The following is a 21,277-nucleotide window of genomic DNA, read 5'->3' on the forward strand; positions in this document are numbered from 1 at the left end:
CTTTGAGCTCTTATAAATCATTTTTGTTGTTGTTGGTTTTGTTTTATCTGGACGCCGGCGTTTTGCTTCACAGGTGAACGTAAACGCATATTTTTAGTGTCGTTTGAGGGGGTGGGGGGGGGGGGCATTATTTTTATGCAAACATTGATATTTTAAGAATTATATTTGATAATTTCATTTTTAGATCAACCTTCAACAGAACAGAGTTCAGTAACGAAATCAAAAAATTTGAATTCCAAGATGGTTTTAGTTTGGTTTATTTTTTGAATTTGTGAGCTGAAGCAAAGTTTTTTTTATCGTTTAGCTGCTCAATTAAACTAAACGGGGACATTTATGGTCCTACTTTACTGGGAAACACTTACCGTAGCAAACGGGAACAAAAATATTTTAAATAGAAAATCAAAAATAGGATAATAATAATATTATTAGAAAAATACAAATGATTATTGCACAACAACATAACACCGTAAATTCTACAAAACATGTCAAATTAAACATTTAAAGTGAAAAGTTTATTATAACAGAAAGAAATCGTTTTTTAAATAGTCTTAAGGTCAAGGGCAGATCTTGTTCTTTGTAAAAATGGGACACAGAAACATTTTCTGGTGATGCGATGGCGAGCAGCCAGGCGGCCGTTTCTCCATTTCTGGATTGAAGCTCCTTTTAAAACTTGGAAGCAGCAAAGCTTTGGGTGAAGTTCATCAATCAACCACTAGAGGCGTCTGTTCAAAAAGGTCAGTAAAACTTTGCCTTAATAGTTACACTGCAAAAACTGAGTCTTAAGATATTTTTGTTTATTTAAAGAAAATGTGTCAAATTTTAAGAATGTAGTCTTGCGTTGTAACTGTTCGACTATAAAACAACAACAATTCACTTCCTGGTTGTTCCCTGAACTAGTTTTCATGGATGATTTTTCATGTAAAGTGACTTTCATCATTTTAATTGTAATAAACACACAGGAGTTTGGTGTTTTCCTTGGCAGTTGGGCGTCAAAGCCACATTTTTACTACCAATGTTCTTCCTATTTGTGCACTGTTGGAAAGGTCAAAGGTCAGATCCTACAAAAACACACATCCATATAATGCTTGGGTTCAACTTGACTTCTAGTTCACCAAAACAGCACTTTGGACTAAAGGATGTTTACCTAAAATCACATTTCTTCTGTGTCTTGGTGTCATCCTTCGGTTCATGGAGGAGCTTGAAGCTTCTGAAGCTTCTGAAGCAGGAAGCGGTTCAGCAGCAGCTCCACTGAGCCTCTGCAGGCCGGAGAGGCCTTCCATCCTGAGCCACAGCTGACTCACGCTGCCCACTCGTCTGCACCACCTTTGTCTGCTCCTCCGCCGCTTTTGTCCACTCTCTGAGCGTCGGATGTGCGGCTGCTTTGCTTTTCGCGCTCGTCATGAAGCCAACACTTCAGTCCTGAACCACCGAGGCCACAGTTTGCAGGTAAAATAGCTTTATTTGTAAATCACTGACAGAACAAGTGCAGGAAGAGATTTTTGTACTCAAACCTTCCAAAGGTTAACCAGCCGTGTTTGCAGAAAACACGCCTCCTAATATTAGTTGCATCACAAAGTGATGACACATGATTTATGATTCAGCATCATATAAATGGCTAAGCGACATGAGTAGCAAATGAAGCATCAAACGAAGAGACGACAGGTTTGAGTCTTTCAGAAATCCTCAAAGGGGATTTGTTAACCAAAGACGGTTGAAGTATTTTCAGAGAAACTCTGTTTTTTTTCTCTAAACGCCTCATTACAGCACATCAGTCACAGGATAAAAGCGGTCCTTCATTTATCATGAGGCTGCATCAGAGCTCAGACATGAAATACTGACGGAAAAACGCTCAATACTCTGGATTTCTGTTCTCATTAGTGTTCATTGTTATTATGGGTTATAAAGCATTTAACTCGTTGTTTTCCTGTTTCTCTTTCTTTATTATAGATTCTTTCACCATTTTTTGCCTCTCCTACAAACTCCTACAAATTTTCAGCTATTTTAACCAATCAACTATTCAAACGTTCAGCTCTTTCAGATTTTTCCAGTTATGACTTTTGGTTCTTCAAATCCTTGAACTTTTTAGGATATTCCAGGATTTCCAGGATATTTGCCTCCATTGAAATACATGGAGACCCAGCTCTGGCTCAAAAATATATATTTTTTTCTTGTGCTGTTGTCACTTTATTTATGATCAACTTTGATCATTTCTTTGTTTCTTTTTTTTCCCAATTATTACCCTTTAAGTTTCATTTTCATTCAGCAGTATAGCAGTCAACCCTACCTTTTCTCCTGGAAATGCAGCTCCTTCAAATTCTATTTATTATTTATCTACGTCTTTTTCTGAATGGCAACACCAGGGTCTGTGTGGACGGCATTTTGTAACATATATTTGCACATTTGACCATAAATAGTTCTTGAATCTTTAGCAGTTTTAAGGCTGCAATATCAAAAAAGAAACAACATACACATTTTTTTCTCTAACATCCATATAATTGTGATTTCTATTCATTTTTCAAGTGTATTTTGAGTTTTATTTATTATCTTTCTGCTGTTTTTATTTGAGATATAGTAACAAAGTCATTAAGAAGGTTTTATTCCATTCTATCTCCATTCAGCCTCATGAGGATTCTGCAGCCCACCCAGCTACTGGAAGGTAAAGGTGGGCTACACCTGGACAGGTCATCTTTTTTTTAACGAAAACTGGATTTTAGAGGAGCTTAAATATTGTTTTCAATTGAACTTGGTAGGCTGCACTGTGGTGTAGTGGTTAGCGCTGTCACGAGAAGGTCCTGGTTCAAATCCCAGCTAGGACCTTTCTGTGTGGAGTTTCCGTGTTCTCCTACACTTGCTTCATGGGATAATTGGTCTCTTTAAATTTTCCCTAGGTGTGTATGTGAGTGTGCAACAGACTGGCAACCTGCTGGGGGGCGTCCTCCTCTTCGCTGGGATAGGCTCCTGCAACCCCGTGACCCCCAAAAGGGATCCGGATGGAAGATTTTTTGTTTTGTTTTTTGGATCCGGATGGAAAGATGGATGGATGGAGTTTGGAGGAACCAAACTGCATTTGCCTAATATCTGCATTTAGTTTTCTGGTCCAGGAGAGGGCGCTGCTGTTCTACTGTGAGCTACACAAAGACTTCTTCCTATTTGCAGCCGACTGAGCTTCAATCGTTCAGCCTCCAGAAAGTGAAACGTTTCTCTGTCAGGTTGAAAAGTGGAGGCTCCGCTTTGCAAAAAACATCTAAAAAAAGGGGGGAAACGGCAGAGCTGAAGATGTGACAGACCCGTCAGAACTCAGTCAAACCAACCAAACACTTGATTCTTTTTGCATCCTGCAGGAAACGAATTACGTTCAAACAGCTGCTGCTGGCTAACCCCCCTGCTTCACAGATTATTTTTCTTCTTCTTTCAGCTGCTCGGTTGAGAGTCTCTCTTCAGTTCCGGCAGCCTTTCTGTTATTCTTCTACCAAAATGTGTCGGTAATTATAAGCTGAGGCCTCCGGCGGTGAGCCGCTCTGCATTGATGTGTGCTGAACTCCATCCGGTACCTGTGGCACAGCCGCAGCGTGGATCCCTGTCAGCTGCTCCATCACACTTCCTGACCTAATTAACCTGCAGAGTGGGCGTCAGCCGAAGGCCCAGGCTGAGAACGACGAAGACGCCAACCTCCTCGCTACCCCGAGGTGGTCCTAATAATCCAGACAGAGATGCTCCCTGTCCCTGATCATCCCCGCATGCTGGTTGCCATGGCGACACCTCATTCATCAATCAAAGCTGCCGGGGAGTGCGTTGGTTGGTGAAAGCTATAAAGAACATTTTGAGCTCCAGTGAGGAGATGACAAGGAAGACAAATGACTCGTCAGCCTGAGATCAGCTCCTTTCGCAGCCCTTCAGGTCGTGTTGGCATCAGAGACCGTTTCCCCCATCAGCCCCGCTGTTAGCGGCTCCTCCACCACTCGCCCGTGTGATTTGGATGTTCACTTCAGGTTCTGGGGGCATCGCCGCTCTGAGATTGGCAGCTGTGGCGGGCGGTGGGTTCTTGAGGAAAATCTCAGGCTTTAAGCGACGATCGTGCGCCGCAATCGTCAAGGGGATGATGTGCCCGCCAAGATAAAAGCAGCAGGCAGAGACGAGGCCGCTGGAGTATCAAGAGCCATTACCGCCGCCGTCCTCTCACAGAGCTTCATCTCTTGGCAGTTCACTTCATAGTTCTGATATGACTTTAATTTTCTCACGCCTGAATGAACTATTGAGTCATTATGTACTCAGCTCTGAAAGGGCTGTGGAGACGAGCAGAGGATCTCCAGGACAAATAAAGGCGCTGGCTTCCATATGAAGCTGGTTCCTGAGGGACAACTCAAGGGCCTGGCGTCCAAAGAAACCAGAGCGGTCTGAGGCGCCGCACATGAAGCCAATCAGCCTTATTTCCCACGTGAACCCTCGCAAGATCACATTGAGAGCGAAGCAGAACTCTGGCAAACTAGATTTGTGGTACAGATGATTATTCAACGCCATCTCCTCTGGTGTCTACAGCTTGTTAGAAAAAGAAATGAATGTGGTGAAACTGAAGAATCTGTTACTCATACGCTCCAAACATCAATGTGACACCACCTACGTCTGATTGGACAGTTTATAGCTTAAACTACAGACAAAAATATATTTTTTTAAATGAATCAGATCCAGAATGTTTATTCTGACCAATGGAATGACGGAGTTACAACTGTTTGTTGGAGCCACTTCCTGTTTGGAACACGAGGGGGGGGGGGGGGGGGTCACTCAGTTCAAGTTATAAATTAGCCAATAAGATGCCTCAATAGAAGTGGGTGGAGCCTGCTGGCCCCCACATCCAAATCATTTGATTGATAGATTTCGTGTAGCCTGTTTTCAAGTGGTACGGGTGTGGCTTTCCTATAAGCTCACTCCTGATTGGCGAGAGTGGTTGCCATAGATATGTTGACTCAGTCTGGATACAACATGGCGGCGCCCGTATTGCGAGAAAATCGGGACTCATTTGGTTGGAGCTGAAAGTGAACTGTTTACCGCGGGTGATGTCACACTCACTGCAGTTCTCAGATGGTCAATGGTCAGACGACAAATTCAGGGCAAACCAGGAAGTAAAGGGATTGGAAAACGGCGCCTCTGGCTGTGGGACGTCTAGTTAATGAACCGCCTTCGAAAAAAAACTCTTTAGTTAATAAAAAAACGGCCCGATTTAGTTTGAAGAAGGATTTCTTTGCAGTGTTTCCATGAATACTTGACCCGGAAATGAAAGAAGACAAAGTTTAGTCTGTGGAAAAGAACATTTGTCCCCTTCTGAGTGGAGAGTCGGTGTCTGACCCTCCTGCTGCAGACAGACGGGTCATTTCAGGCACAGACAGAACCATCATTGAAAAGTGAGAGTCTCTCCAGCAGGCGTGCGTCCTACGAAGGTCAAGGCGATTTGCAGTGGATAACAGTTCCTCCAACGTGGGATTTCATCGTTCAATCGTTGCAATTACTGCTTTAATATTTTACATCCCATGAGCAAAAACCTTCATTTATTTACTGTGAATGGAGAGGATTTCTCTTTCAAGTACTGCTAGATATAATTGAAGCGATGATGTCAATGAAAAGGGTTTTAATGTGTGCAGCTTCCATCCTCTTCTGGACAAATGACTTTCTTTAGGCTCTGCAAAAGAAGAATCCAGCGAATGAAAAGTCAGACGCTGCTTCAGAAATCTAGTGGAGGCTTTCAGATTTCTGGGATGGTGATCATGCTCTGTTCTGGATGCATTATTTTCTTCAAGAGTGGACGGCGTGTGCCGCATCTGAAAAACAGAGTCAGGTGGTTTCGATGATCACGTAGTGCCAGCATCCTGGCCGTCAAAGGGAAATCAGCTTGTTGTGGCGTTTGTGCGGGTCTCAAAGCCCACAGCATCCACAGTGGGCTTTGGATGTTGGAGAAATGCGGCATCATGTCAGCGATGAGGTAAACACTTTAAACCCATGACTCAGTACGCCGTGATCTTTGGTTGGCATGCAAACGTTGTCATAGAAACCTTCAACAATTAAAGGCTGATTTGGATTTGTAATGATGCTGGAAAAGAGTTTAAAGTTGAAGTTGAAGTCCCATTAGCTGTCACACACCTAGATGTGTGAAATTTGTTCTCCGCATTTGACCCCTTCCCCTTTGGTGTGTGTGGGGGGGTCATATTTGGATGAATGCTTTAACCCTTGTGCTATCTTAGATGACCCCACCCTTCCATTGACGTGTTCTCCCTACCATGACAAAGGTGGATAAAGGTGGAAAGATTTCATGTAATCCATGGACACCAGTGAAGATCACAAATCATTGAAGAAAAAACGTTCAGCGCACTGTCTAGTGGGTCTAGATGACCCAACTCCCAATGTTAAAGTGCCTAGGATAGCACAAGGGTTAAAGCATTCAACCTAGTAGAACAGAAACGGCTTCTTCCTATCAGTCAGTCACTAAAATAAACTCAGTCAAACACGAACTAAACTGCTTCATTATAAATAATTAGTAAAGATACTTTGTGGATCTAATTTGATGGAGCAGACTGCACTTCAGCTGGCTGATAAATGATACAAACTACACAATAGTTTAGAGCTAAGGATATGACTTTAATTGCTCCCCTTAGTGGCAATTTATTCTGCAGCAATGAGTGTTACAAAAGTCTGTGAAATATGGATGATTTGGGACGTTTTCCGTTTGTTTGATGCTTTCACGGCTGACCGCTTGATCCTCAGACTAATCTCCCTTTAATGTTGGGAGAAGAAGAGTGGAATTTTAAAGGTTGTGATGCTTAAAAATGACTTTTTAAAGACCTATCATCTTCTGATCTGTTTCCAAACCGATCCCTGTGGTCTTTTCATTATGATTAGGCCGTTTTTAGCGACGTTTTCTAGGACAGTTTCTGTTCCCTGTTGCTGAGAGCTCTCTGTTTACATGCTCTCACACCCCCTCAACTTAACTTACCGGTTCACCAAAAACTCCGAGCAATTTTGGAGCTATCCAGCCGTACAGTTTTAAGGGGATAAGCAAAGACGTTCAGGGATCTATTCGTCTGCAGGTGGATGCATCAGAATGGGGCGGAGCAAGGAGCTTGTAGCCCCGCCCAGTATTTTCTACGTCACAAATTCAATTTCCTGATTCACAACAAATTGAATAAAGAAATACTTTTCAGCTTAGGTTTCTTTACGGCCTGCACAATAAATCGCAAATGTATCGTTATCGCTGTGCCATAAGCACATCGCAAAAATCAGCAAACATTGCGATAAATGATTAACTTTAATGTGCTAAAAAAATCTTATGGCAGCTTGAAGTATTTAGGGAATCAAATGAATCTATTTATGCATTTGACAAACGGATGGAGCCCTTTCATGTTAGATGCCCCCCTGCCATGTAGACGAGGATCCGTTGGAGTATGATTTACGTTATTTTGACCCTCATTTAACTTTTGTAGTGAAATGAAAATCGGCTTTTCTTTGTTTCGCTATTTGTTTGTGTATCGCAATCGATATCGTCATCGCGATATTGATCATTAACATCGTAAATTGGAAATGTTCCTCGTATCGTGAAGCCCTAGTTTCTTTATAGATGTCCTCCATCATCAGAAAAACGCTACAAGAACGTGTCTAAAACACCAAAAACAGGAGTTTCATCAAAGTAAGTCCTCAATCGGAGCATTCCCTTTTGATTGCAGACGTAGATGAAGGCAGAGACCCTCCGGTCTCTGGAAGGCAGCGTTGGGGCGACTCTCCACAGCTGAGTGAGTTCAGAACTGCAAATGCCTTCCTGCCCTCCGACAGACTCAGGCTGAGAATGGCTCCGGCTCGCAGCGATGAGCTTCAGAGCGAGGACTGCTGCGTGCAAACACCAGCTCTTTTGCTGCTTCGCAACTGTCCGTTTGTAACTTTGTGACCCTTCACCCCGCAGGCCGCGCTTCAAAAAGCCCTCTTTCTACACGCTCTCCTGTGACAACTTATACTGTGAAGCCTCATTAGACTGGAAGCTTCCTTTGAACATTTCCTGCAACTTTCCTCTGATCCCAGGCAGAGGGGGGAAAAAAACTGGCGGCACTTGATTGAGAGGTGCCAGATTTTTGTTTCCTCTGAGGAAAATTAGAATTGAATTCCTTTCATTTAGCTTTCATGACTAACTGGTTCTCTCATTCCAACAACATAGACGCAAGGTTAAAGTGCGACGCGCTCATGATAAGCCTTATGGTCTTAATCAGCTGTGACAACTCTCTGTCCCATCGTGACAAAAACAGACCGACAGGAAGAAAAATAGGGCAAAGACAGTTCTGCTTTTTAAAAGGAAAATGTGGCAAACGCAGAAACAAACGTTGAAGCCTCTGGAGATGCAGGGAAAGCAAAGCGGCTGCCCGTCCTGCCTGGCAACAGACTCTGGCTGGCTTTTATCTGAGCCTGGCCTTTTGACAATCACCGTGACTGAAGCGATCTTCGCCGCATGGGGTTCTGTTTGTCTTCAAAGGTCATCCATCCCAGTCTGCAGGTGGAGTGGAAAGGGTGGAGATGAGCTTGAAGGACGGAGACATTAAGTGTTTACGTTTGCACGACTGCATCTTTGTGTGCCCACACTTAGACGCCTTCATCAGCATTCATGTGCGTTTTTGTACTGCCTTTGCTGAGCCTCCCTTCTTCAGATCTCCCAGAATGCTCATCTCCTCCGGTAACATCAATTCTCCATGATGACCCCCATCAATTTTCATAACTGTCCTCCGACTCTCCTTTTTTTTATTTCTTTATTTCTCTCTGCCTCCCATCTCCCCGACACTATGAATCTATATTTTCATCTCACCGCTGTCTCTTCTTCATCTTTCCAGAAGGCAGTCCTTTTTCAGCTGACTCATACTTTCTTTCACCAAATTATTCAAAGATTAAAGATGTATTTTTTTTTTTGTAATCATGGTCTCAAGAATCAAACAAGCTAAGGATTTTTAGCCACACAAACACTGCAAGCCCTAAAAATCTAACAAACTGTTAGGAACGAATACTTAGATATGTTTATATTTGAAAATATTTTATTTATTTTCCTGTGATTTTTTTTCTTTTTCCCCCCCTTAAATTTAATAATTGTTTGTGTTAAATGAAAAGTTTGCTAAACTTTGACGTTATAATTATATTTCAACAGCCAGAAAGGAAATTATGCTGATAAATATTAGGAAGAAAACTTCTTTCAATGGTGAAGAAATCCTGGGAAAAATTGCTAATCTTTCCCGAACAAAATAATAATAATGTTTTTTAAAATGTTTCTGAAAACTGCATTAAAGCTTTGTTTTAAAAGTTAGATGGACCTGCAACACTAATAGAAGATGCATAAGATGCATGATGTTGACACCCAGGTAACAGTAAATGGTAACATGAAGCTTTGCTTTTTTATAAATATGTTTTTATTTATGGCAAAATGTCATATTCACAAAGGCCATTTTTTTCCCAATAAAATAACTGAACTCTTTTTACTTTAAATGGAACTTCAGGAATACTTGAGAAACACAAAGGCTCAGAAAACTGTCAACGTGTAAATGTTTAAAGTTAGTTACAAAACAACACTATAGCCTTTTTGGATCAGTTTCTGTTTAAATGTATTATTTTTTAATTATTTATTGGGGTTTTTAAGTGTTATTCTTTAATGTATTTTTGATTTTATTTACTATACATTTCCATCTTGCAAAGCAATTAAGTATAGTTTTGGTTTAAACATATTTTTAAGTTAGTACTTTTATTGTCTTTGTTGTCTAATTGCTTTTATTGTTTCATCCTTACTGTCTCTAATAATAATAATAATATATATATATATATATATATATATATATATATATATATATATATATATATATATATATATATATATATATATATATATATATATATATATATATATATATATATATATATATATATATGTGTGTGTGTGTGTGTGTGTATATTAATATTAATATTTCTTGTATCAGTTACTTATACAAGCACGAGGAAACAAGTTTTTCAGGACATGCTTCTTTTTAAATCAGAAGCAGTTTTTCTCTACAATCCTAGGATCCCCTGAATACTACATTCTAATTGGCTGAGTTGCTTGTCCGTCTAAATATGGCCCACACTGATTGGTTAAAACTTTCAAAGCCCCCCTCTTTCGTACCTGTCGATCCGTGAGAGGCCAGAGGAACTCAACATCGCCCCGCCCACCGCTTCGCTGCCGCCCCTTTCCATCGGCGTTCAATCGCGAGGCTGATTGACCGCTGCAGCTCTCCTGTGTGGCCCGTGAGAACGCAGATATGGATGTAACAGCCGCGGTACTGAATTAAATTCCGCCTAAATACTCAACCGGGAACCCTCCAAGACAGGAATCCTACACAGACTGCCGGCAGGGATTTACGACAGTACGGAGCGGAGGGAGACACGGGAGCGTGGCAGGAGGGACGCTCGAGCTCAACCGACCGACAGTCAGTGCACGCAGAAATGGCGGAGCACCACGCAGCCAGCGACGGCAAACACAAAGCGTCCGGCAGTGCGAGTGGCACGGTGCACGCGAGCAGCCGACCCGGCGCCACCGGTGGAGGCGGGGGGAAAGGAGGCCTGTCTGGCGGACTTACCCAGCCGGCGGGATGGCAGTCTCTCCTGTCGTTCAGCATTCTTTTTCTGGCCTGCCTCGCGGGATTCAGCTCCAGACTTTTCGCGGTCATCCGGTTTGAGAGCATCATCCACGAGTTTGATCCATGGTGAGAATGCTAGCTTATAGCCTTATCTGTTAGCTTTGAACTTCCTTTTTGTTTTCGTTAAAAAAGCAAGTTTTAACTTTATTTAAATGATTAATTCATTTTTTTGTTAGAAGTTGTGACACAAACGAAGGGTTGCTGGGTAATTTGCCTGGTTTGTGAATGCTAAAGCAAATGCAAAACAAAAAAAAGGTATAATAACCCGACAGTCATGGTTGGAAAAGGTTGTACTCTGCTCTTAGTTTATTCAAATCATTATTCATTCACAGCTTGTAGAACTAAAATGTCTTAAGGGAGTTTATGAGTATGGCTCGTCAATATAATATTGATTGGCGCAGTTTTTTCTTGGAGTTTTTCTGTCGGCTTGCATTAAATGACTACTACTAGACTTAAAGAACAGAAGAAATAACTTTCCTTTTTTTTTCTTTTCTTAAAAATGCTCGTCCTTGCCGCTCTTGACAGCATGCAGTTAGTCTGGTCTGTTGAGCCTGTCATCACTGTGCAGGATTATTGTGCTGGCATGATGGACATTCAAATGACAGCACTGTCCTGCTGCAAGCCACATCCATGATCCAGGAAGCCTGACTGCTGCCTTCATGGATTCTGTTCATGGACAAGGTTCTCTTTTTACTCATGCTGATTATGCTTTATAGACAAATGCTTTGACCCGGGGCTCTTGTGTAGGAAATCCGCATTAGAAATTAGTCTTTCGTTTAATAGATTGAGAAGCTAAAGAGATTCGACACACAGAAGGTGTTGTGATCTTCTTCACAATGACGTGGCGTTTGACTTCTCCATTCAGACTGGACACATTTGGTTGGCTTAAAGTGAACTCAGAGTTCGTTTTCCCCGATAATCCGGAACAAATTTTCAGTCCGATTACACCCGAGCGAACCCTGGTCCGGGACCCATCTGAACCAGACTGAACCTAAACGGCCACCGTAGCCAGGCGTCACGGGACGGAGCAAAGCAACGACGAGACACAGCATCCATCCATCAATCTTCCTCCGCTTATCCGGGACCGGGTCGCGGGGGCAGCAGTCTAAGCAGTGATGCCCAGACGTCCCTCGCCCCAGCCAGCCACTTCCTCCAGCTCCTCTTGGGGGACCCCCGAGGCGTTCCCAGACAAGACACAGCAGCTCATTGAAATGTGGTCGGATGCAGGCTCCTTAAAACAACTTTTAACGTGAATTATGTTGATCCTGACACTGTTTTCACAATATTCTATATGTCATAAACACTTATCAGCGTACCTCCTCACTAACCGCGTTGCAGCACGCCTCCACCGTACCAAAGTAGCGCAAAAAGTGCTATACAGACGTTCTAAGTTGGTCAGCGAAATATAAAGTTTTAGTAAGTGAACTGTTCCGACAAGGATTAGGCCCAGGACTTCCATTATTCTTTCTCTTGTTGCTTTGCCCCACCCTCGTAATTCCTGGCCAATGACTGAAGAGTTCCGTAAGTCACATGGTTTTGTTTACAAGCTTTGGGGTGGAACAGAAATCTCCGGTTGACAGTGGTCTGGATACAGACCCAATTAAGGGTCCGAACCAACAGACTTTGTCAGTTTGAAAACACCCTAAAACAGGAAAAATGGCTCTCGCTTCTGCATTTGTTGTGTGGAAACATTACAGCCTCACAGAAAATCTGTCTTGTTAATGAATCGTGCATAGAGGTGCATGTTGTCCCTCCAGTGTAGTACTTTGAACTGCCTAAAATAGTCAATTAAACGCGCTTTTGTCCCGCAGAAATAAATCTGTAATTCTCATTTTAGGATTTGGTTTTAGGTTGTCGGGCTTTCGCCTCATCCCTCTCAATCTCCATCAGCTGCTGAATGCCACTTTTTTAGCGAGAGTCGAGGCTCTGGAGAATTCCTCGTCGCATCCATCTACTGAAATGCTAGAGTTGTGTATAGATTATCGATAAACCAGACTCTGTTTTTTATGATTGCAGCCTCCATCATTTTCAGACACACATGGAGCTCTTTTTCGGGGGGTGCTCAGATGGTTTTCTGTTTGCAGACTCTCGAATTATTTTCAGCTATTGGTTTTTATTCAACAAGCAGGCAATTTGTACAGTTGTGATTGGATTTGTAGGCAATAAAATATCAGGCATGCTGCGCTAAAAACAGACGCCATGAGCTGTGCTAATCTGGGGAGGGGGGGTATGTTCCTCCTTTTTTAGGTTCTTTAGCCAGCTAGCTTAGCAAATGTCTTTTTAAGACAAAAAAAGAGGAAGTTATAGCCTTGTCTTTGATCCTGGCCAAAATATTGTACAATGTTTCCCAGGAAATGTTACCGCCGCTTCTGCTTAGAGCAGATTTTCCAGCAGTTTGACACGACTACTACAACATCTTGACCATGTCAGCAAAAAAAGAAAAAGAAAAAAAAGGCAGGCTTTGCAACGTTTCACCCCCTACTGGCCTTCAGAGCATCAAGACCCCCCCACCACCTAAACTTAAGGAGTTAGTTGAGGAAAACTAAGTGGTTTTTATAACTGCAGTGAATAATGTTTTGTCAGAAGTTGTTTAGCTGAACGCTGAGCTTCCGTCTCTGTCATGGTTGTGCCTGTCCTCTAGCAGTAAGCAAAGCCGACGGTGTTTAAGCTTTTTTCTTTTTTGGAGCACACAGTCGTCTGCTCTGACAGTGTTTTTGTGCATTTTTTCAAGTTGTGTTTAAAAAACGAAAAGAATATAAAGAAAAGCTTATAGGTTCAGAAAATTTCTCAATACCCAACCTAGATTTGCACTTAACACAGTTAATGAATCTTTATTTGTTTGCATGCTAACCAAATTATCTTTATCATATTAAAAAAAATAAGATTAATCTAAATGTTTTCTGTGTAATTGAATTTCAAAGATTGCTTTGCGTTTGTTAGAAATGATGCTTTTAAAACATTAGCTCAGAGTACAGCGGTGCATGTTTGGATGAGTTTGAAACATCAGTGATAGTAGGGCTTTTGCAGTTTTATACTTGGACAGCCCAATTTAACGAATATGCAATTACAATACAGATTCACATTTGTATATACAGATCAGTAAACATGCAATTAAGAATTCACGTCTTCAGAAATCGACCAACTTTGTGGCGTTTTTTTTAATTTTTATCTTATTGAGGGTCAAATCAAGTCAAATCAAGATAATAACGTGAATAAATAAAACGGAATGTAAATTAAAAAAATAGACATTGTAAATTTGAATCTTGAATTAACTATCAACCCAAAGCTGTTACCAAAGGAAAATATATGTTTGTAACAGATGCTGTTCTGCAGTTCAGATTTTCGTTTTTTTCTTCCTTTTTCGCTTTCAGTCCTGAGTTTGCAGTTTCACTTCAGAGTTCTCATTTTTCAGTATTCAGCCTTATTTTTTTGGGGGGGGGCTTTGAGCCCATTGGCTAAGTCTGATGTTGGTGCTCCCTCTGATGAGGCGTACAGTAGTGATGATGCTTTGTCAATGTTTGGTATCGTTTCCAGAAGCGCCAACAACAGAAACCATTCTGGACCTTTTAAGGTCAACACAACCTCATTTACTTAATGTCAATCATGTCCTTGCAGCCAATGGGCTCAAAGCCCCACCCCCACGTCAAATTATGATCAACTTTGAAATGAAACATTAAACTGAAAACTGAAGCGAAAAACAAAAATTGAAAATATAAATTTGCAGCCGTTGGAAATGAACATTATTTTTCACTTTTCACAGTTTTAGGTTAATAGTTGTTTTTATTCGTTTTTTATTTGATATTGCCATTTACAATGTGTTTTTTTTTAATTCGCCTTTTAACCTGATCCTGAATTTGACCCCATTTATTTTTCTTTTCTTATTAGAAGAGCTCCTATTTCACGTAAAAGTGCATTTAAATTATTTACTAAACTGTTTCTCTGGCACATAACTTGGAACTACTGGACTAACAGGATATACGTTTGGTTTCATGTATGGATTTGCTCTCATACTAAATAAAAAGGAATAAATAAAGTCCAAATTTCTACAAGTCAGGAATAAACTTAATAAAAGCAGTGCTTTACTCATCATGCGTACATGACTTTCACCTTAAATGATTTTCTTTTTTACTTTTTCTTTACATGGCAGTTGATTATTTTCTATAAATAAATGAACTAAAAGTTAGTACTTTAAAACCTTAGAAACCACATTAATGTGCCTTCTTTGGCTCACCCCTTTGTTATTGCTTCAGAAAGTGAAAAGGATCTACAACCTGCTTTTGATGGTGTGTGAAATGAGTATTGATGGACAATTGAGAGGAGATCTTCAGATAATGACCACAAGAAAACTTTTCGCTTTGACCTTGTTGGCTTTAAATTTGCATTATAGTTGTCGGTGTGACATTTTTGAGAGCCTTGTGGTCTCCCAAGGACTGGAAGGCGTTAAAGTGTTGTACAAGCTCGTCCGGAGTGAAACTTTTATCTTTATGAAACTGTACTCATAGGAAAATTTAGGCCAAAGCTGGTGTTCAGTGATGCATTAAGAACCGAATGCACCATGTGATTTCTTTTTTGGAAGAACAGCTGTTTTACATCTGTTGCATTTGTTTTATAAATTCGGTGTTCAAGGTTTAATATTAGAATGAACGATATTTATCTCAAATACAGTTCTTTTGTTGTCTTTAAACATATAAACAAAATGTTTGCATCTCTATTGTATACATTTTTATTGCCTCACTGGGACTGTAGTTTGTAAAAATAAAAAACGTTTAGTTCTTGGAAAAATAAACTGCATCCACTGTTGCCTGCTAATATCCTTAGGAGCCAAAGTTAAAAGCTCTTCATCCTTTTGCAGCCATAAACTCTCTCTCCTTCAAATTAAGTTCAAATTAAGTTAAGACAACCAACCATGCTATTGTAGTTTTACCCCCCCCACCCCCCGCCACCAAATAAACTGGGCTAAGAGAAAAGGTGCCAAATCAGAAACAGGGATATTTCAGAGTGTAAGCAGGGAAATGGCTGTAGGTCATACCAAATAAAGGGGGACACTTCATACTAGGTTTTAAATATATATTACATATTTACCTCAAAAACCCAAGATGGGGTTTCTCTCACTGTTCGCTGCAGTTTTAGCCTCTTGTTAGAAAGCTGAAGTTCATTGCCGGGGCTTAAACCTCGGCTCGTAATTGCTCGATCAAAAATTTTGATGTAGCTGCAGTACTTGAAAAGTTCACACTGGGGTCAAGGGTAAATTGGATTGGGCTCCTTGCACCATCTGTTGTTGTATTATTTGCCATCTGTGTACGCCCTCAACCATAAGCTAGTGATCAAAGAAAACTGAAGCCTCGGAGCTACTTAAAGATATAACAACTCCTTTCCTGCTTCTCTGTAATGAACTTTGGCTTTCTTTGCCAATATTTCACACTATTTTGGTCTGAAAAGACCAGAGATCTGCAGCAAACATTTTAGTCTGCTTTGGTGAAGCGATGGCCAGTACTGGAGCCAAACCTGGCAGCTCTAGCATCTTGACAGAAGCAGAGTAGTGGGAAGTCTGAGTGTTTTGGATGCAGTGGCGCACATTTGAAGATCTTTATAAATCAAGCCGACGTTTGCTGTCAAGTTGCTGAAAGTCTTTTCTCCTCTTTTGGGTCGACTGTCAGCTGCTTTGGGTTCCATCAAATTTGTACGTTTTTGTCAAAGTTTTGACTGAAACTAACAAGTTTGATCTGTGATGATCAGAGATGAAGGTCCTTCTCTGTCCTATACAAATAATAATTAAGCTTTATGGTTGTGTGTTATTGGATGCAGTATTACTGGTACAGACTTTTCATTTATTTGTCTAACTTTAGCACAGTTTTTTTTTCTTGTACTGAAAAGAAAGAGTTCGGGACGATGCAGCAAACATTAATGTCCTCTATTGCATGCATGGTTTCAAACAAATCCATCAGCAAATAAACAGAAATGTTACAGAAATAGATTGGTATATTTATCTTCATCCCACTCCTTGGAGTACCTTATGTACAATGCAATTCTGTGGGAAAGACTGACTCATTGGTTTTCATGTTGTGCTCTTGGATCAGACCCACTTACGCTCATTTTCTATTACACAGTATTACAAAAACAAGAGACGTACGTAATCCCTTTTCTTCTCTACCTCCAAAATTAATTTGCTCCCCTCTCATTAGTCGTCAGACTTTTATGTCAGCCCTCTTAATTTTTCCCCTCTCAAGCATCTCTGGGGACAAGTGTTGGGGACACAGTCTGAGCATCTGAGATGTTCAGCTTGTAGAAAATAAACAGCAGAAGATGGGAACCAAGGTAAACAAAGCCTGTGTATTGGTAGTTTTCAGTAACATGACCTGAAGGCCAAAACAGTGGTTCAAGATGGGGATCAGACTGGCCATGCTATAAAAAAAAGAAACAATAAGCCAAGCAAGCATTTCCTCTGGATCATTTTTATGTTTTTATATTTGTTGTGGTTGAATGCATTTGTCTGCCTAACTATATGCAATAATCTTTGTCAGCCTACTTAATGATGTCCTTTTGCAAAGAAAAGTGACGGTGAAAGACTCGCACAAAGAGCTGCAATGTTTCCAGGACACTAGCAGCCTGCGGCACACTTTGGTTCAGATGTTCTGATTAGAGGAAACCCAGACTCCTTCGACGGTTCATCCAAAAAGTCTAAAACTTGATGTAGTAAAACGAGTAAAAGATTTGCAGCAATGAAGCATGGTATCATTCCAGAATGTCTAAAGATAATCAATTTATAATTTTAGTTGGGGATTACACTGATCTAGTTTAAGCCAAGTTTTCCTTAGTGTCTGCATCAAAACTACAAAAGCTCGTCTCACACAAGCATCTCTGCCTTTTTTGTCCCTTTGCAGATACATTGAATGTTAGAAAATGTTAAGGATTTGGGTTTGTAGTAAACGTTTGAGGTAAGGTAATATTTATCCATAGCTGCCTTTTCCGTTTACTATTCAATTGTGCCAATTGGATTACCGATAATGGATTCGGTTAACGTAAACCCGTCAATTTCAAAACAACTCACAATTATTTGAATAAGGTGTTTGCGCTTGGAGTTGGTTTTTGAGCCGTATTGAAACGGACATATTTCACAAAACTGCAATGGAAACCTTTTTTCCAAATGAAATGAGTCACGTGACCAACAAGCGGATGGCGATACAGTTCTTGGTAGGAACTGGCTGCCTTGGGTGCTACACAGCTGGCGCCACCAGAGGTCCCACAGCATCACACAGCTCATCTAAAGTTGAGTGTGTCATGTGGAACTGTTGGATCCACAGCTCCTCTGTAAAACCACCAACCACGATTTCCCAAAATGGCTTCATGCGTAGCCGTGTAAGGAGCTCGCTGTTGCACAGCCTGAAGAAGATGCCGACGTTTCCTTTGATAGATGATGAGCGCTAGTGCCGTGGCAGAAATGCAGATGTATCTGTTGTCAAAGTATTGTTCACATCCGTCGCCATGTTTCTGAATAATTTATCGCGCGAGTTGGTTTGTGTTTATTCACATAATTAGGATTTAATAGAAACAGTGTAAGTGCAAAAGTGTGATGTTTTTTCCCCCCGGACATGGTCTCATGGTGGCTAAGTGTTTTGCCACTTGGTGTATGTATCGTACGAGTGACTTATTCTGCAATAAATCTGCCTCAGTTTTTGATCAAAACCTCCCAAATTTCTCGTCAGTAAACATCTGCTCTGGAAGTGGAGACCGAACTGCTTCTGTCAGGAAAGAAACGACGACTAAAGATCAAATCTGTTGGAGTTTTTAACTAATTATACTGTAGGATAGGATAAAATGTTTATATTTTTCTTTTATTGGGTTAGTTATGACTAAAGAAGATGTATGGAAATGTTTCTCAAGTTGTATGTACTAAGTAGCCAATTTTGCTTAGAATTCTGTCCCCATATGTAGTTAATGTTATTCAGATCAAATTGATTTATTTTTATTATTCTTGTTGACTAAACCTTTCTTTTATGAGTGTCAAATGTTGGAGTTTGTTTTTTTTCCCTATAGCATTGAGTAAACATTAAATCTATAATGCTCCAGAAAATCAGCATCCACTTTTTAAAAAGCCTCGCCTGGTTCATATAATATTCCAACGTTTTTCTGAGTACAACTGCAACGCACGTTTGGTTTCAGTGATGCCAGTACTGAAACTGGATTCAGTTTCTTTACGTATTTCAGTGCTTGACATTGTCGAACATCTAGAATGTTGTTTTATATGTATGTAAATGATACATAGTTTACTGTAAGCCTTTGTTGTGCTCTCTTCTGACACCCAGTGTTGCAGAGAACAATGGGGACTGTCCCTTGGGCTACAGATAATGTAAAAGTGGTTATCCAAAGGCTTTTTTGTTTTTGTATGTTGGCATCACACATAAAATGTCTCAAAATATGTTCAGTGTTGCAGAGAGTACTTGAACAGGTTATGTTTGTGTTATGTGATAGTATCTATTGCAGTTTGACTCTTGCCAGAGCTCTCTGTTGAGCGTATGTGACAGTTGGGATTTGATTTCCTTCTCCCCTGAGGTTTCAAAGTGTGAGCTCTGCAGGAAGTACCATTCAAACTAACTTCTGTGTTTGGGGCCCATCCTGTTCTGTGACTTTGGCGCAGTAAAAATCTGTTGTGCTGTCGACAGCAATTATATTACCAGTTTTCATCTAAATTTGTCAACACTGGGAATACATGTTTTATTTTTCCATCACTTCCAATATCAACCACAGGAGCAGATCTTCAGGTTGCCCCAGATTCAAACACGTATAATGGCAGAAATCCAGCCATTGGTGCTTAAATATAGAAAGTGCTGTGGAGGGTATCAGTTCCGTCTTGCAGAGTAGACAATGAGTGCTCGCTTGTTCGGCTGTTGCAGCTTTTGTCAAGCTGTTTGTTTGCTTGCTGTTGTCATGGGCGTTTTGATGTGTTTGTTGGTCCATGACCATCCAATCTGCAGAACACATCCACTCGGATGAAGGCAGGAGCACCACGCTTCCTCCAGAAAGGCTGTAGTAGCAGACAGTAATTTTACTGCCTATGCAAATGTCGTTTTCCTGGAGCAGGAGTTCAGGATCACTATAATTTGCATGTGAGGCTGTAAGCTTCTAATAGACATGTTAGACATCTTGTATTTGTTCTTCGGGAAAGAGTTCTCAGAACTTGTCAATATATCATAAGAGTTCCTGGCAAACATTAAATTTGAGAGTAATGGGCAAAATGATGCATTTGCAGGAAGCAGTATTGACTTAATGGCTTCTGCAGTCATTTTTGCAGAGACAGTCTCTGCATTTTGACTCCTCCTGACTGCTTGTTGGCCTCTTTTTGTGGTGTTTTTTTAAACTAGTCCTCACTGCCCTCCTGGTGGTGTTGGGAATTCAGTGCTAAAACATCCCTGTCCTCTCACTGACAGAAGTCGGCATACATCTCTGTGGCCAAGTGCACCTGCAAACAGAGGAGTGAGGAAGAGGAGTGAAGAAAGAAATGAACACCTGCCAGACATTTAATCTCAGAGAGGTTTTAGTGACAAAGCTCAAGGTAGTTCATTGTTCTGAAAGCTACTGTGGTACTCTTCTGTTCATGTGTAATATGCTCTTTACAGAGTAATTGAAGAGGAAGGTTAGCTGTGTTATTTTGTCTGCCCGTGGTTGGACTATATGTTGTCTGTAGTGGTTAGACTTCTTACAGAAGACCCATTTAACAAGATCAACTGCTTAAGTAATCTGTCAAGAGGCTGAACATGTTTTAACCCGTTTCTGTGACCCATTCTGCAAAAGCTCTTCTGTTATTTCTATTTCTTTAGTATTAGTGAGGCTTGGTAAATTATCCTGGATTAGTGTCAGGAAAAAAGAGTTTTTCTACAGTAACTTGAGATGTAATTGTTGGTACAGTATATTATGAAGCTTTAACTTCGATTTGTCAGGAATGGTTGGTTTAGCATCTTCTATAGGTTGTCAAGAATGAAATCTAAACCTATCCTTTTTGTAGAATACTTTAATTAGATTACTATTATTTTGAATGCCATTCTTTTAAATATTTGTTTGGTTTTTTTTAAACCTTTTTACTCCAAAAAACCTTGACTTGCGTGAGAATTTCCTCTGTATCCTTTCAGATTTACAGATCTGTTGGCATTGTCTCTGAAGACATGGTCAGTGTTTCTTTTGCTGATTTCCTTCATGACTGAATAAACACTTTAGCCCTTGAATGCTGGATCTTTAGCCCCAAAGAATGACTGAACCAATTATTAGTCACCTGGATCAGGTGTGTTCAGTCAAATCTGAAACTCTCTCTCAATCCAGCCAATCAGCAATTACTGGGTTGGAGATGCCTGGAAATAGTTGAAGATTTACGGTAGTTCAAAGAATGTCAGCACTGTAGCTAAAGCTCTGATGTTAGAAGGTTTAATGTGATCTGTAGTTTGGCGTGGATTGATTTTTGGTGCATGTAGTTCAGTGGTATCAGTTTAAAGGGAAACTTGTGTATTTGAACTTTAGGGTTTGATTCCTGAACTAAATGTCACATTTCTACATACCAGTAGTTGTGTTAATAAAACTTTTTTGCCATTCTTCTTTGACTTTAGGCATATCAC

The 21,277-nt window shown here is 40.6% G+C and overlaps 1 protein-coding gene across 1 annotated transcript in view; it reads left to right on the forward strand.

Moving 5' to 3' along the window:
- Positions 1-10,221: 10,221 nt before the first annotated feature.
- Positions 10,222-21,277, forward strand: part of LOC101170442 (dolichyl-diphosphooligosaccharide--protein glycosyltransferase subunit STT3B) — an 80,061-nt gene continuing 69,005 nt past the window's right edge. Inside the window, exon 1 of the mRNA XM_023959614.2 lies at positions 10,222-10,742. Within this exon, the coding sequence (XP_023815382.1) occupies positions 10,483-10,742 (260 nt within the window). The 5' untranslated portion in view covers positions 10,222-10,482. The remainder of the gene's footprint in view (positions 10,743-21,277) is intronic.

Source organism: Oryzias latipes, chromosome 11 (genome assembly GCF_053564925.1).
Source record: "Oryzias latipes strain Hd-rR chromosome 11, Olatipes_Hd-rR_3.1".
Classification (NCBI taxonomy): domain Eukaryota; kingdom Metazoa; phylum Chordata; class Actinopteri; order Beloniformes; family Adrianichthyidae; genus Oryzias; species Oryzias latipes.